This window comes from Sparus aurata, chromosome 8, assembly GCF_900880675.1.
Source record: "Sparus aurata chromosome 8, fSpaAur1.1, whole genome shotgun sequence".
In the NCBI taxonomy this organism is placed as follows: Eukaryota; Metazoa; Chordata; class Actinopteri; order Spariformes; family Sparidae; genus Sparus; species Sparus aurata.
The window spans coordinates 2,385,087-2,401,402 of record NC_044194.1 but is presented as its reverse complement, the minus strand read 5'-3'; the positions used below and the strand labels follow the sequence as shown (position 1 = coordinate 2,401,402).

Here is a 16,316-nt window from a genome sequence, read left to right as displayed (position 1 = left end):
CACATTTATTTACGTCTCAACTTCATTTGTTTAGGTTGTATTTTGTATTCCTCTCTAGTCACAGCGCTGTGAAAACCATCTGGTTAGTCGTAGAAAACATCATGGTTTGGACTAAAACACCTGTTCTGGCTCCTCGATGGAGGCTGCAGACGGTCCGACTTCCTGTGATAAAATCGCCGGTTCTGTTCGCAGCTAAAACTGCTGGAAACGTTTCCAGGTGTCACTGAAAATATCCTGTACGAGCGCACATTCAGCGATACTTGCTCCAGGAAGTACATCTTAATGCCAAAGCAAATTGGACTCCACGTGGGACACGCCACGACCCAGAACCCAGAAATCTTTACAGTGTGTTGTGAAGGTTCTGAAGCGATTGTGTGTCGTTCCTGAAGTGATACGGAGGTGAACGTGTGCCACAGGGTGATATTGATGAGATTTCTTGTTCTGTAGGTGCTTGTGGGTCGTTTTTTGTGGTCCTTGAGATGTTACAGCAGTCCTACAGAGGATTTTAGGGGTTCTTCAGGGGGTTACAAAGATCCACTGGAGGTTCTGAATGATCCGAACGAGGCCCCTGGCAACATGTCCGGTGCTCAGACAGGTTACACGAGTATTTCTGGGATTTGTGTGATCAAACAGTGAGTTCTATGTTTCCTCAAGAGGAGGTTAGAGATTGTCCACAGAGTTAAGATGGTGCCAGAGCTGGTTCTGATGGTTTATGTTGGACCGGACGGTTCTCAGTGGGATCATAACAGTATCTGTGGTGTCTTTGGTTCATAGCCTCTTCTTCTGATTCATTCACTGAGGAGTGAGTGTGCAGTTTGGGAGCAAATGTCATATTTGTGGTTTGTGAGTGTAGACGGGTCAGTTAAACTGTAACCACAGAACCAGGCAGGCGGTCCTTGGACCTGACATTTTCTATTTGTGTTCCTGTGACATGAAAACATTTGACACGCCCACATTTCTGCGACCGAGACGCTCTGTGCTGTGTTTTCTGTTGTTGCAGCTCCACCTGGAGGACACTCGAGGGTTGCTCAGGATCCCGGAGAAGGATCCAGACCGACACCTCTATCACAGGTCCGGATTATAATCAAGCTGAGGAGCTGCTCAGTGATTCATGATGCAACTCGTTTTGACTGACAGCGAAACTGAAAGACATTAGCAGCAGATCAAACTGATCCTGAGGAGGATTTGAAAACCAAAATAAAGGCTCACAACCACGATCACAACACGTCCTCACACTCTGACTCACCGGCCAAAAACTGATACTCGTGTGGTGAAACATGATTTAGTAACTTTGGATATCACACAACTCTTTGTCTTTTAATTCAAACTGTAGCATGAAACATGAGGAGGTGTTTGTGTTGTTTATTTAAAGAAGCATTCCGTAGTTTTGGCGAAGAAACTTTAACCTCTCCTGTGTTTGTTCAGTTTTACACTCGTTGATTCTTTGTTTTGTTGCCTCAGTTTCAGCTGCGTGTGTCTGCTTTTGTCTGGACTTTTCTCTTTCTCTTTTTTGGGGGGATTTCCTATTTTTATATTTGAACAGTCAGCTTCATTAAAGGAGCAGTCTGTAGTTTTGTTTGAAGAAATGTTAATGAGAAGTGAAACAAACAAACAAAATAATCAAACTCTCTTTGTTTTCACAACCGAATAAACACGACACAGCTCATACTGTTTTACTTTGTTTATATGTGGCGGACCCTGCCATGAATATTTAAATTCCGAGTTTGGATTTCTTCTCCAGAATGACATGATGCCCCTTTAATACCGGTCACATACACATCACACACAGGACTATATTTACGACTATACTATAAATACCAGAGGAAAATAAGGTCCCAGAACACTGAACGCTGAAGCTAGAGAGGTGGCAGGGTCCGCCACATATAAACAAAGTAACACAGTATAAACTGTGTTGTCTTTTAAGATGAGATGTTTAAGATGATGAAGATCTTTCTCTTCTTATTAACACTTTCTTTGGTGCTCCTTTAATATTTTGGGGACAATATTCATCCAGAATCTTCAACACAACAAACAACAAAACAAACATTTTGCATGAGTTTGAAATGAATGTTGATGTTCTTGGTTTTAGTCTGCAGACTTTGTTTATTCTTGGACCTAATTAAACTCTGATTGTTTCGCCCTTCTCGCTGACGTTCAGACTCAAAGCAGCAGATGCATCAACGTGTTGGATTAACGTGTTGGATCAACAGATTATTCAGGACCTTGTCCTCCTGTGACCAAGCTGTACATTATGTTTATGTGTCCCAGACTTCTGTAAGAGGTCCAGGGACACCTGGCTCACTTCCCTGCTGTCCAGCTCTCCTCTCACCCTCAGATGAAATTTGCTTGCCTAATGCAGCTGCCCCCAGAATAGCAACCTGGGGGGCGTCTTGGCTGCCCCCTTCTCCAAACTTGAGCTTCCCTCCTTAGCATTCAACCCTTCCATCTCCTTATTGAGTGCCAACAGTGGGAGGAGGGGGGGCACCCAAGTAGCTGACCCTGCCCGGCCTCGCCTCCGGGCCGACTCCTCGGCCAATGGGGAGGCCGAGCAGATCGTGTGTCACTATAACAGAAGGACATAATCAGCGCGGTAAGTTTGCAGAACCTTACAGCCTGTCTCGGCCAGCAGGGAGCTCGCTTCTTTCAGCTTTTCTGAGGTAAGGAAGAGGGGAGAGAGTGAGTGTGTGAGTGCTAGAGAGAAAGGCTCAAGTGCAATGTCCCCAAACATCAACCCAAACTGTGGACAGCTGAGGCCACACGTGTTAAAAATCACTGACACGACCAGTAGATGCTGGAGCTGAGGTCAGGGGTGGTTGTGTTCGGATCAGAGGAACCAGGCCTCCATGTGGAGTCCGGAGAATTTGACGCTTCGGTCTTTGAGCTCAGTTGTAGTTTGTGTGCTTGTTGAGTGGTTTTCGTGTGTAGAGCTGAGATGTTTGGTTATAAGCTCGTAAAAACTTTCAGCTGAGGTTAAAATATGAAGTTGTGAAGTTCTGGTGTTTTCTTAAAAGGCTTCTGTTGTTGTTTTTGAGCCGGCTTGGTCCGAGTCCAGTGACCCAGCGGAGGTTCATACCTGAGGGATTTACAGATGGCTCAAAGCCTTTGAAGCAGCTTTCCGCTTCAGGAGACAGAAGATGACTAACGAGTTATGTAACATCAAGAGAACAGCCGACATGAAGCTGCTCGATGCTTCTGATCATTTCAGCCACGGGACGTTGGCGTGACTTTCCGGATCGCAGGTTGTCTTTAGCTCAGCTGTTTGAGTTCGATGTCCATTAGTGAAGCTGTAAATAGGCGTGGCATGTGTTTACATTAAAGAGGATAATCACTTTAACATTCTGAACAGGAGCCAAGAGCTTCCAGACTGGATGCAAAGGAATCATCTAAAAGTGGAGAGTTGAATCACATGTTAGCCAAAACTAATTTACAGGCAGAAGGAAGCCGAGCGGTCGACCTCTAACCTTCACGGCTCCCCCTCAGGGTTAATTTTAATTCCTGTGCAAAGTGTCTGCAGTCAGCAGGGAGCCTCAGGAAGATGATTGAAGGAACCATGTGAGAGCGAGACGGCCAGATATGGAGATGAAGGTGGAATTATGGGTGTTGGTCCAGGAAAAGGAACCCACTCTTCAAGTTTAGGAAACCGGATCTGGGACCTGTGCAGCTGTCTTGATGGAAATAGTTGTGAAGTCGGGACGCCTTCATGGTGGCCTCACGCTAACGAAGCTAATGAGCAACTAATCCCACATCTAGATTCAATCATGAATTAATTCAGGTCATGTGTGTTTATCATTGAAGGGTGTTTGATCGTCTCCAGTCTGGAATTTTTACAATCACAATTGGACTGAGAGGGATTTCAGCTGTGAGAGAATTTGCTAGAAGCTGTTTCTAAAGATAAAATAAAAAGTCTTGGGATGCCACATGGATGCAGAGTGATGGGAGAGGTCAGGAGGTCGACCTTTAGCCCCGCTGGATTCTTTTTATTCCTCCAACAGAGACATTCATCTCCTCTCTCACTGGTTTAAAAAACACCCCACTTGGCATAAATCTAAGTTTGGCTGCCTTCTCGTTTATCATCAGAGAAGCAGATTCAGGAGCGAGGCTCCAATTTCAGCCCAAAGTCTGACGCTAATTATAAAACTGAAGATGAAGTTTGGATGGACAGTTTTTAAACCAGAGCCCCTTAAAACAAAAGCAAAACACATGAGCAGATAAAACTTTAGAAATTAAATCATTGCCCGGAAAGAATTTTAAAGTTTTTTGAGGTGGTGTTGAAATATGTGCAGGCGAGCAGGTGTAGTCTGAGTGTCGGGTGGGGTCGTCACAAGATATTTAAGACATCTGCAACTTAATCCTGAGCTATAAATACAGCAGGCTGCTCAGTCGCTCCTCTGCACGCTGACTTGAAGTTCCTCTCTTCTCTCTCACCTCCAGGTTGCCACAAGTCCACTCTCACCATGTCTGACACTGAGGAAGTGTAAGTCCACTCACGTTTCATCCACAGATTAAAACAACTTTCTGGCGATTGATGTGGGATGTTGAAAGTCGAGCATGAATCTTCTTTGGATGATGAGCTTTAAGTCTGATTCGGATTTTCTCTCTCTTCTCTTGCAGTGATCAGGTCGAGGGTAAGTAGCATCCTTTTCATAATTCAATACACTCAACACCCCTTTACATTGGGTCTAGGTACAGTCCGGAGCTCCATGCTGAAGCCCAGAATTATTTCTGAACCTTGCCTAACTGATTTTCCATCCCTGTAGATATTTATTTGCACTGGACAAAATTTGTTCGTTTGCAGGTTTGGCTTGACTCCTCCAGGTTCAAGTTATGCAATAATGCTCTATCTTTCAAGCAAACCTGCACATTTATATTATCCTCCCGCTGTGGCATGGTTGCAGGCACCAGTGTTGGCATCAGGACAGTGTCAAACATGCTGTGTGAAATCCAAAATCTACACATTTCACACATTTTGCACTGACCTGATGGCAACAGGTCCTGCAGCTTTGCATGAACCAATTGCAACTGAGCGGTCGTCCTGAGCTGAACAGAAGCCGGGACCTGAAGAGTCCGGCTCTGCTCAGCCCAGGAGGACGGTGTTGTGTATGCTTAGCATGGATCCCCAGTGTACCCACATTTTGTATTCTGTCAAAAATGGGTACAAACGGGATCTTTTGATAATGTTCTTCTGCTCCTTTCTTTCTCGGATGGACGTGAAGAATACGATGGTAAGACGCAGCCTGCAGGCTCCGGATAATAAATCTCATGTCATTGATACTAATTTGTCAGTCACTTTGAAAAAAAAAAAAAAAAAAGACGTGTGCTCTTACTTCCACTCTCTTACTTTGTGGCATGCTGATTGACACTAACATTTATTTAAGGTATATGAAATAGACACAGGTTAAAACAGAGGAGATTGCGTCAGGATAGATTTTGTCTCTTTCTGTCTTCCACCACACGGCGGTGCAGTGCAGGTATTCCAGGAATCAATCGCATTTCATCCATCAATGACTGACCTTCAATGACCGACCTTTTCCCTCCTTTAACTGCTTGCTTTCTCACCTGCCTTAGCAACATCCGGTGGCAGTTTCCCCCCGAACTGCCGCCTCATGAACCTCCTCATGTCTCCCCCCTTTCATCCACTCACCTCTTCCCCTGTTTCATTTCTCTTGCTTCCATTAACCCTCTCACCGCCCTTCCTCTCCCCCGGTGACTCGCTGCATGTTGTGTAGCTGTAGAAGAGGAGGTAGTAGAGGAAGTAGAGGTGGCCCCTGAGGCGGCCCCTGAGCCAGAGCCAGAGCCAGAACCAGAGCCAGAGCCAGAACCAGTGGTAGAACCAGAGCCAGAACCAGAACCAGAGCCTGAGCCTGAGCCTGAAGGTATGTGACATGGAGGGGGGAGGGGGTATTCTATCATCCTTTCCCCAGGCGACAGGTGTGCTCCGCAGGCTATGGCCAAGCCAGACAGACCTGACTAATCTAGATCTGCACACATGTTCACCATGTCTGCTAATGCTAACGCTACCTTCCTTTCACCTCTAAGTCCAAGACGGCCCATTTATGTAGCACTCAAAGGGCCCAAAGCTGGGACATGATAACTGTTTTATATTTACTGTAAACATTTGAACATACGTAGATATGTTGAAAATGATCCTTCATAAATATTCTACAGTTACTGTACGACTAATATTTGAGTACTTTTGCAATGAAGCTCATGTTTTAGGCTGATACAAAGAGCCAAAGTCCGGCCCGAGATCCGGGTCAGATTCTGTTCTGTTAGATTCTCAGACAGAAGACCAGACTTTCATTAATTTATCAGATGATGTTTCTGTCAATTTAATGCAAAGAAATAAAAGTAAAAACTTCTTTGATGTCTCAAGTTTTCAATGCCAACATGTTAGCATAGCTACTGCAGGCTTCAATACAGCCACTGCAAACATTCACAGTGAAGAAACTTTCTTTTGCAAACAGAATATTTACTTTATGAAAAAGTCTTTTGGCCTCTTTTATCAGTCTAACTCTACTGTACTGTTTGTACTCTGGGCGCTAATATAATGCTAATACTTTGGCGTACATGTTTGTTTTTTCAAGATTTAACGAAGGTAAATATCAGATTACATCCAAACTTATATCTGGAGCTGCTTCTGTTAAAAGGGGAGACCATGTGCTGCTGGGCATGAAAACAAACATGTTGACTACATAAAGAGACGAGAAAAAGATGTCTCATAGTTCATCTTTTTCCACATTTGCTTACTGCTCCATTATGCTAATATGCTAATGGTAAATTTGGTGTTGCATTCACATGCCATTAAGTAGAAATTCATTTAATTCAGAAACTTTACTCAAAGTTAAGAGAAGTGCTGAGATCTGCCCTGACTCCAGCTTCCACACTTTGTTGAGGAGTCAGTGAAGTGTCTGATGGCGTGTGAATGCAGATTTAAATGTTAAAGGATTTAATTCTGTTGAGCTGCTTGAACGTGAAACTGTGGCTTCTACGAATTCATGTCGCCGATCGTCAATTTCTTAAATACTGGCCTTAAATACAACCGGCAGGTTTTTATTTAAAAACTTTATTTTGTCATATATTTTTTGGAGCAGTGTGTTTCCTGACTGCTTCCACTCTTCAGGTTAAATTTTTACCTCTTATTCTTAGCATGAATGAGGACAGGTAACAGTAGAGCTGCAATGATTAGTTGATTAATTGAAAAGTGGTAAACTATTAAAGCAATCGGCTATTTTGACAACCTGTGAATCAGTCTGAATCAAAATTCTTTGATTCCAGCGTCTTAAATGGTAATATTTTCTGGTTTCTTTACTCCTAAACTGAATATCTTTAGCTTTCTGACAAACAAAACAAAAAAGGATGTTGTCAAGGACCCGATGTACCTGAGGAAATGTAAAGATATCATGTTAAAATATTACTGAAGGTCGCCCGTATGAATAGCCTTTAAATAAAAGTCTTAAAGTATCTGATGTTAAATGTATTTAACTATCAAAAGGATGAATGAAAGTAAATTATAGTGTCCTGTTTGTGTCCTGTTATCCATTATATAGCATTTTTCAGATTATAGTTATTTGTCGTTTTCATTTTTTTCCTTTTAATAATGAAAAATGTTCTTTTTTGGCTTTGATGCAACATTCAATCTGAAAAGTAACAAGCAACTTAAGTTAGAAATGGAATATGAAAACAATTTGTGAGTAAAAAGAACAATATTGGTCTCAGAAATGTAGTGAAGTGGACGTAGCAATAAAATGAATACTACAAAAAGCTTTGAGACTTTGGGAACCACTCATCAATATTTCCTTTTTTGACCAAATAACATCGAATAATCCAGAAAAATCCAACAGGGAAAATGTGTTGAGTATCAACTTATTTCTTAAAAACTTGGCGATTGTTTGAGAATTTACGATACGTATCTCTTCGTGCCACAGTTTCATAGTTTCTCTGTATTTGCAGTTACAGTTCAATGCTTGCTAACACTGTTGTTCATTCTGCTTTTGTTTTGGATGCTTGCTGCATGCAGAGGCCGTTGAAGAGGAAGGTATGTTGATTTCAAAAGAACTTTCAAAAAACAAAAAATCTGTCATTCTGGTTTTGGGAGGACCACCAGGGTCCAGGTCTGACGTCTGTTCTCGGGGGAACGCCTGCTGTTCACAGAAAATGTCTGTTCAAAGTCCAGGAGCGCTGCCCAATTGGTACTGAGAGATTGAATTCTGACGGAAAAAACACACAATTTTACAAGCTTATTGAAAGAGTTGTTTTTAAAAAAATATCAAAAGTGCTAGAGGAGAAAAAGGGTGAAAGAATATGAGATGCTAACACGTGCTTCACTGCGCAGCGACCCCACCGTTACTCTCTTGCTATGTGACTCGTCATCTTGCATGGCATGGAGCCGCCCGAATCTGGGTTCAAACTAAAGAAAGAAAAAGGGGAAACTCACTTTGTCTTGCTTGTGTAAACATTTTTTGGGGTCAAGCCAACAAAACATGGCACACATTGAGTCAAAGTGACGTCTCAATCGATGAAAAAACAAGAAAACTGATGTTTTTTCGAAAGAAACACATTCAGATCTACGGTAGCTGCACTCACAGACGATCTCCTGTCGAAAAACTGTCTGATTCAGTTTTTGCTCTGTCAGTATCTTTCTGTCACCCTAACCCTGACTCAAACAAGGCTACATCTTTAACCTCAATCTGATGTGTCACGTAGACCAAACCATGCAGTTTAATCCATGTCATGCCTGAGAAATGAAATAATCTGTGGTGTTTCTAACCCGATGACATGTACTTGTCCCCTCTTCATTTCCTAACCTGCAGAGGAGAAGCCAAAGTTCAAGTAAGTTTCCTTCGAACTGATATCCGTTCACATTCCATCTGAGACATTTGGCTTAAAAAAAAGAGAGAAATCATGAATGAAAACATGATAATCAGCACAACTCAACACCAAACACTGTCTCCTGTAGGCCCAGCGCTCCCAAGATCCCTGATGGTGAGAAAGTGGACTTTGATGTAAGCGAACCTGAAGCGACCACGCAAAGGATTTCTGCTGACATTGAGAGTTTCTGTTGGGCTGATTTGTTGTTTTCTGTGCGTGTGGCCCGCAGGACATCCAGAAGAAACGTCAGAACAAGGACCTGGTTGAGCTGCAGGCCCTCATCGATGCCCACTTTGAGTGCAGGAAGAAGGAGGAGGAGGAGCTGATCGCCCTCAAGGACAGGATTGTGAGTTTTCAGCCAGGGCTAGCAAAGCTTTTATGCTAAGCTAACTTTCCCGGCTGCTGACTGAGAGGTCGGACAGTCTCAAACTCTCCATCTGCGTTTGACGCTGTGTTTTCTGTCGTCCTGCAGGAGAAGCGTCGTGCCGAGAGGGCCGAGCAGCAGAGGGTCCGTGCTGAGAAGGAGAAGGAGCGCCAGGCGAGACGTGAGGTTCGTGGTTTTTATTCTTTGACCTCTGGTGACGTCACAAACCTGCACAATATCCGCCCAAACCAAAAGAATACTATGAGCCTCTTTGAGCATATATGGAGCTGATTTATATCTGTTTTTATATGTATAAATAATAAAGATATAATATCTGTTGAGTCCTGGAGAGTGAGCGGTGGTTCTGACCCGGCGGTCTCACTCTGGTGTGTTTGTTGTGAACCAGGAGGAGAGGCGGATCAGGGAGGAGGCTGACGCCAAGAAGAAGGCTGATGAGGATGCCAAGAAGAAGTCGGCTCTGTCCAGCATGGGCTCCAACTACAGCAGCCACCTGCAGAGAGTCAGTACTCACACTAATACTCTATTACTCTCCACAGTATGAGTAACTAAGTGCTGTAAAGTAACTGAGTAGATTACAGTAAGCCTGTACAAACAATTCTGAGGGACTTCACTTGAGTATTTTCATTTTATGCTCCTATATATACTTCAACTGCACTATATTACTCTGACCGCTGCAGTGTAAGTAGTTACTTTGCAGACTTGCATTACACAAATGAGCCTATAATAGAATTTAATCATTATTATAATATCTGTTTTCATGGTAATGCATCAATAATAATCATACAATAGCAGAACACATAAAAATGAAACACTGTTGACTTTATACTTTACTTTTATACTTTTTTATACTTGGAATGGATTACTTTTACTTGGACCAGAATATTTGTAAATTGTTAATTTTCTACTTTTACTCAGTGGCAGAATAAGTACTTAAAGTAAAAATATTGTAGTCATAAAATACTACAGTACAGTACAAGTAAATGTTTAATTTACATTCCAAAGTTTGGAATACAGGACTTGAACTTGTAAGTATTTTAAACTTGAGGTGTTGCAGCTTCACTCAGTGGTGGAATAAGTACTCAGATTCTTTACTTAAGTAAAAGTATAAATACCACAGTCTAAAAGTAATCCACTGAATTCAAATAAGTGAAATAAAGTATTTATTATTCACAATGGCTCAAGTAAAAAGTACAATATTTCTCCAGAAAAGGGAAAAAAACTTGAAAATGAAGAAAATGTCAATATTGAAATTATTTTCACTACTTGAGTAATAATACTTAGTTACATTCCGCTTCTGTTACTTCAGCAAAACATGTGAGATTGTCTTCACCAGTGTAAAAGTATCTGATAATAAAAAAAAATGTGGAGTAAAAATACAATATTTGCCTCTAAATGTCGTGAGTAGTAGAGTAGTTAAGTAAATGTACTTAGTTACATTCTGCTGTTTGGTCACACTGAACAGGCCGACCAGAAGAGAGGAGGCAAGAAAGAGACTGAGAGAGAGAAGAAGAAGAAGATCCTGGCCGCCAGACGCAAGCAGCTGAACATCGACCATCTGAACGAGGACAAGCTGAAGTACGAGTCCACACACATACACACAGACAGACACACACACACGCATAAACACACACACATACACACGCATACACACAGACAGGTCAATATGACAAAAGGGAACTTTGTTTCTCAACCATCTAAGAGGGACCTCGAAGAAAGTTAGAAAAAGTCAAACATTTGGAGCATCAGAGGAAACAAAACTAAACTCCAGTCTGTAAACACTGTCGTCCTCATCGTGTTTGAAAGATGTGTTTCTGTGTCTGATCTTCTCATGTTCTCATGTTCTCATGTTCTCATGTTCTCGTGTTCTCGTGTCTCCTGCAGGGATAAGATCAATGAGCTGCATGAATGGATGGTCACGCTGGAGTCTGAGAAGTTCGACCACATGGAGAGACTGAAGAGGCAGAAGTACGAGGTGAGACTCCGGCCCTGTTTTACCGTTTACAGCTGAGAAGACGACATTTAGTTCTGTGACTGACAGATGTTTGTATGATAAACAGATTTTGCTGTTAAAAAATAAGAAAGGTTTGTAATATATCACACAATATAAATGACAAAATGCAACCTGTAAATCTTAACACACTTTTTTATCAGGTACAGATTCTTAGTGAATTAAAATGTCTTGTTCTGAAGAAAGAAGATCATCAAGGAGGGAATTATGAATTTGAATTTAAGTTTTATTAAAGTTATGATATTTAGATATTTTCAGGTTCCGTCAGCTTGCTTTTAAAAGGATGACTTAACATTTTCTTTGAGTTGGTTAAGGTGGATTTTGTTTTTAAGTTCTGACGACTTTGGCTTCTTTTGCTAAACCTCTGAGAAAAACATGTTTATATTTCTTCAAGTTACGGTTCAGGTACCTGGAACAGTTAACATTAATCCAAAGAACACACATTAATCTAATTCAAATATAAAAGGAACATTACACACACTTTAACAACTAAGAAACCATAAATCCACAGCAGCCGTGTGTTGTTGATGTTGACGCTGACGTCCCGAGATGACGTCCAGCCGAGCGTGTCTCCAGATCTGAACCTTCCGTGTCGTCCTCTTTCATTCCCCCCTCCAGGTTACAACCCTGCGTAAGAGAATTGAGGAGCTCAGTAAATTGTAAGTAGAGCTGAGCAGGGGCAGTTTTTTTGCCTGATAGCTTCAGGCTAGCTGCATGTTAGCATGAAGGAAGGTCAGAGAAGCAGAGCGAGGCCAAGAGGGGACACGACGCACCACCGAAACACGACTGACAGAAAGAAGTGAAGAGTTTGTTTCTGAGAGTGACAAGTTCAAGATTAATCATTATTATTATTAAAGGAGGCAACACAGCTTTAATTAGCAACATATGTTATATAATAATAATATGATAACAACCAAATATGGCTCAGTTATCGTGACTCCATCTTCATATCTCTGCTGGATCAAGATTCAAATTTTCTGTCTTAACTCATTAATTAATCGTTAATGTGAACTCAAAGATCTTTAACATGACGCAGTGAAAACTATAATTCTCACAGTATTTTATTAATAAGATGAATTTGTGTTTTTAATAAAGGCCCATCTGTATTTATTGTCACAATAAGAAGCTAAATTATCAAATTAAACAACAACATCTTGTCTTCTAATGGCGACACTCACTTCTGAGTTACACAAACTTATATGTTCATTAGTGATGTCACTTTCATGGATCAAACTCTTCAGCTGTCAGCAGATCTCAGGTGTGCAGGTGGTGTTGAGCTCTGTCACATCCTGTCCGGCTCTGGATGTCAGTTTGAGCATCACAGAGCTTCGGTCAGGTGTGTGAGCGAGCGGTCCGACAGGTAAGTGGACGTCTGTCGAGGTTTCAGAGCGAATCTCTCAGGGGTGAACACGTTTTTTCTTTTTTTTTTTTTTGGGAAACCACAACGGGCCTGAAACGCAACAATCATCAGATTATTATGACCAACAGGTGTTTCTTCTTCTGTGGTTTCCTCTGTATCAGATGACTAAATGATAACAGAACACCTGATTTGACAAATAACAGAAATCAGGTCAAAAACATCCATTTCAAGTCAAACTAAAGTAAAACACTGATGATGTGCGTGACCCCCCGTGGTTGGTTTCCCATGATGCCTCAGTCTGCAGCTTTCAGCCCACGGAGCCGGTTCAGGAGAGCAGAGAGGAAGTCCTTCTCCTCGGAGGTAAATGTGTTAAAGCTGCTGCTGTGTCGCTTTTCAGGTGCTCACGTTCAGGAACCGCATCGATGAGTTGCAGAAGCAGTAAGTACCGTCGTGATGCGTTCACTGACACTCCGGCTGTCGTCTGCGTGAACCCTCCCCTCAGCCCGACATGACTGTCAGAACCGCTCAGGGACAGTCATGTCAGTTTATGGCACAGAACAGTGGATCAGTCGGGCCGACTCACCCGGTCAGGCAGATTCAGCAGCTTGGTCAGTTGTAACTAATTACAACTACTCAGATTACTGTGATGAAGTTATTTTTTGGGTACTTGATTGAATGAACTAAACATTAGTGGTTAAAAAGTAACTAATACTCTGAGCAGTATTTGATAAAACTACTTATTAGTTTTACTTGTAATTGAGTTATATTTTAGGAATGAATTGCCGCAGTAAAATGAACAAGAAAAGTCAGAAGTAGGGGATTTTTTGGGCGTTTGATGGGTCAAACTACTTGTACTTTACTTGAGTATTCCCATTTTCTGCTACTTTTTACTCCACTACATTCATTTGATAACTTCAGTTATTAGTTACTTCACAAATTACATGCTGCATCAGAGCCAAACAAGCTATTATTTTATCTGTAGATATAAAGGAAGTCATTTAAACCCAAAGTGTGATGTTTTTATACACCAAACCTTCACAATGATCCATAAAACATGATGTCATAATGTGTCAGCTCGCTTTATTTTGAAAGTCTAACCGGATGTTGCATATTTAGGCCACTGACCGAGCTGCTGGATTTGGTGACTTGTGAATGAGAACGTTTTGGTTTTTCATGATGGAAAAAGATTCAGATTTAACTTTTGTGTATTTCAATTCCTAAATTTTCAGCCTGAGGACTTTCTAAGATACTGTCGTTCATTTTTTGTGTCAATTAGTTGAGACAAAAAGCCATAAACACACCAAACCTCACTAACACTGCAGGTGAAAGCAGGTCGGCGGTTCAGGTAGAGATCGACCTCTTTCACCTCAGCGTGAACTATTTGTAATATATAGATTCCGTCAGTGAAGTTTTAATCATTCGAATTATAAATCTTCAGGAAACAGTTCAACGTTTTGTTTATTTAAAAGGCGGAGACCTTTTTGACAGTTTAGCACGGTGGCTAATCAGCTAGCATAGCTGCTAAACCAAAGTGTCTTCAGCTAACAGCAGTGATGGAATGTAACTAAGTACATTTACTCAAGTACAACTGATGCAGAACTCATACTTTACTTGAGTTCTGCTACTTTAAACTTCCACTGAGCTACATTTTGAATAAACATTATTCTTTTACTCCACTACATTTATTTGATTACTTCAGTTACTAGTTACTTTGTAGATTACATGCTGCTTCAGACTGAAAGCCTGATGCAATTGGATTAAAAAAATAATTAAAATGATTCTGATAATCAGAAAAATGCTGAATATCAGATCAGATAATTGTCCGAGTTGTAGTATAAAGTTTTTTTCATACGTGTAAATATTTACTTTTACCAAAGTAATATTTTTACACGAGATCTCTTATCAGTTTGTTTATTTGTGCCACATGTTTTGAGGAAAGTTCTCCGGTGTTTTCTGAAAAAGGATGAAAAAACCTTCCAGAAATCAAACTGGTCAAATTAAGTACAATTGTAGCAAAAACACCATCCGGACAACTAGAATCTTCTTTGGCAAATATATAAACTAATGTAAGACACAAACAAATGTGATTATCAGATTATATCCTGTTAAAAAGTACAGATGCGATGTAGAGCAGTGCATCCTTTTTCAGTGTGACGGTCTGGGTTCTTCTCTTCGTACTGACCCGGTTATTTCACTGTGTGAGAGTCGATATCTGTAACGGTGTTCACTTCCTGTGAGAGTCTGTGGGGATGTGAAGGTAAGTGCTGCACGAGTTTGAAGTTTCTGTCTTCAACATGTTGAGAGACGTCTGATGTCGTTGACGTCAGCGGCTGGAGATTTTGCAATTTTTTGATGTTTAGCATGTCGACCAGAAATCCAAGAAATGTTTTGATTAATTAATTTATTTTCTCTCTCTGATTATTGTGGAGTCAAAGCAGCAGCCTCAGTTTATTACAAACATTCTTACCGTTCTTCCAAAACCTTGTCTGATACTTTTTGACAGTTGAGTTACTTTCTAAATTTCAGTAAAAATGCTGATCATTCAGTTGATTAGCATTTTCCTTATATACAAAGCAACTGTAAAACAAGACAGAAAAATTAAGAATTCATCGTCATCTTATCATTTTTATGACGATGAAAATGAACAAGAGGGAGAATACATTTAATGTTGGCTGCTTTCTCTTGTAATTAGCATTTCATTAACAAAGTCTGCGGTAAAAGCGGACAGTAAACCTTTCAAACCTTTGAGTTATCTTCTGTAAAAGTTAATTTTCTGACTGGATTTCAGGCGACATGCTAGCAGACATGCTAATCGAGTGCTTGCAAGAAGATGCAAAACATCCAGCTCCATCTCCTCCTGAATGTGTGACTGTCCTGTTCTGACGTGTTTCCATCTTGTTGTGTGTTTTTCGTATTACAGCAGCAAGAAGGGCGCCGCCGCTCGCCGCAGAAAGTAGATCGCCTCGCCCCACCACTGCTCAGAAACCAAACTGCAATCGTCTCGGACACACGCCTGATGAAACTACGCACACTGTGGCGAAGGTCGTAGCTCGGAAGAAGCCAGTCATGCTGAGGTCTACTCTGCGGTTATCAACCCACGTCTTGAAACATGCAACCAGGAGCCTTTAGCTGCTGCTCAATAGGAATAAAAAAAAAGAAAAAGCCTACGAAATCTTGCTCGCCATCTCGCTTCCTCGCCCTCCACTGTTTGGTTCTCAGTATTTTTGTAAATAAAGTGTGACTCTTCAAGCCATGTCTGTAGATCTGTTCTTCTTCAGAAGTCAATAAAGTTCAGTGTTTGTAGCCGTGTAATTTTAAAGTTGTTTGTTCAACGCTGTTTTCTAACTGCAGAGTTGAATCAGATTTTTAGTCAGAGCAGGATAACGAGGATCAAGGTTTTCACCAGAGACCAAATAATAACCACAAAGTCGTGTATTTTTATATTATTCAAGGCTTCAAGGTTCATTTTACAACACAGAGCTGCAAGATGAAACAGAAGTTATCAAGCTACACACAGAATAGAATAATAATATATCCAGTGACATATATTTATACACATATATACAAAGAGTACAACGTCAAATATTGAATATATATTTTTTCGGGTGCAGCAACAAGTGAAATAAAGGGCACTGAAGGAAAAGGAAAGAAGAAGAACAGGGCCGTCACTTCCTGGTCGATCTGTGATGTGATCG

The 16,316-nt window shown here is 41.1% G+C and overlaps 1 protein-coding gene across 17 annotated transcripts; it reads left to right on the top strand.

The window, feature by feature from the left end:
• The first annotated feature begins 2,520 nt into the window (after positions 1-2,520).
• tnnt3a (troponin T type 3a (skeletal, fast)) lies at positions 2,521-15,870 on the top strand. 17 transcript variants are annotated; one of them, XM_030427094.1, is made up of 15 exons: positions 2,521-2,590; positions 4,432-4,474; positions 4,612-4,625; positions 5,214-5,222; positions 5,727-5,873; positions 8,018-8,035; positions 8,811-8,829; positions 8,957-9,002; positions 9,098-9,214; positions 9,341-9,418; positions 9,639-9,752; positions 10,716-10,828; positions 11,135-11,225; positions 13,019-13,059; positions 15,542-15,870. In XM_030427094.1, exons 1-15 carry the CDS (start codon positions 2,536-2,538, stop codon positions 15,576-15,578), a joined length of 942 nt encoding a protein of 313 aa, XP_030282954.1. In that variant the 5' UTR covers positions 2,521-2,535; the 3' UTR covers positions 15,579-15,870. The 17 variants fall into 17 exon arrangements, with proteins under 17 accessions (XP_030282954.1, XP_030282953.1, XP_030282970.1 ...); XM_030427093.1 differs by lacking the exon at positions 13,019-13,059 and adding an exon at positions 11,880-11,920; XM_030427098.1 differs by lacking the exons at positions 2,521-2,590; positions 13,019-13,059 and adding exons at positions 2,610-2,657; positions 11,880-11,920.
• Positions 15,871-16,316: the final 446 nt, after the last annotated feature.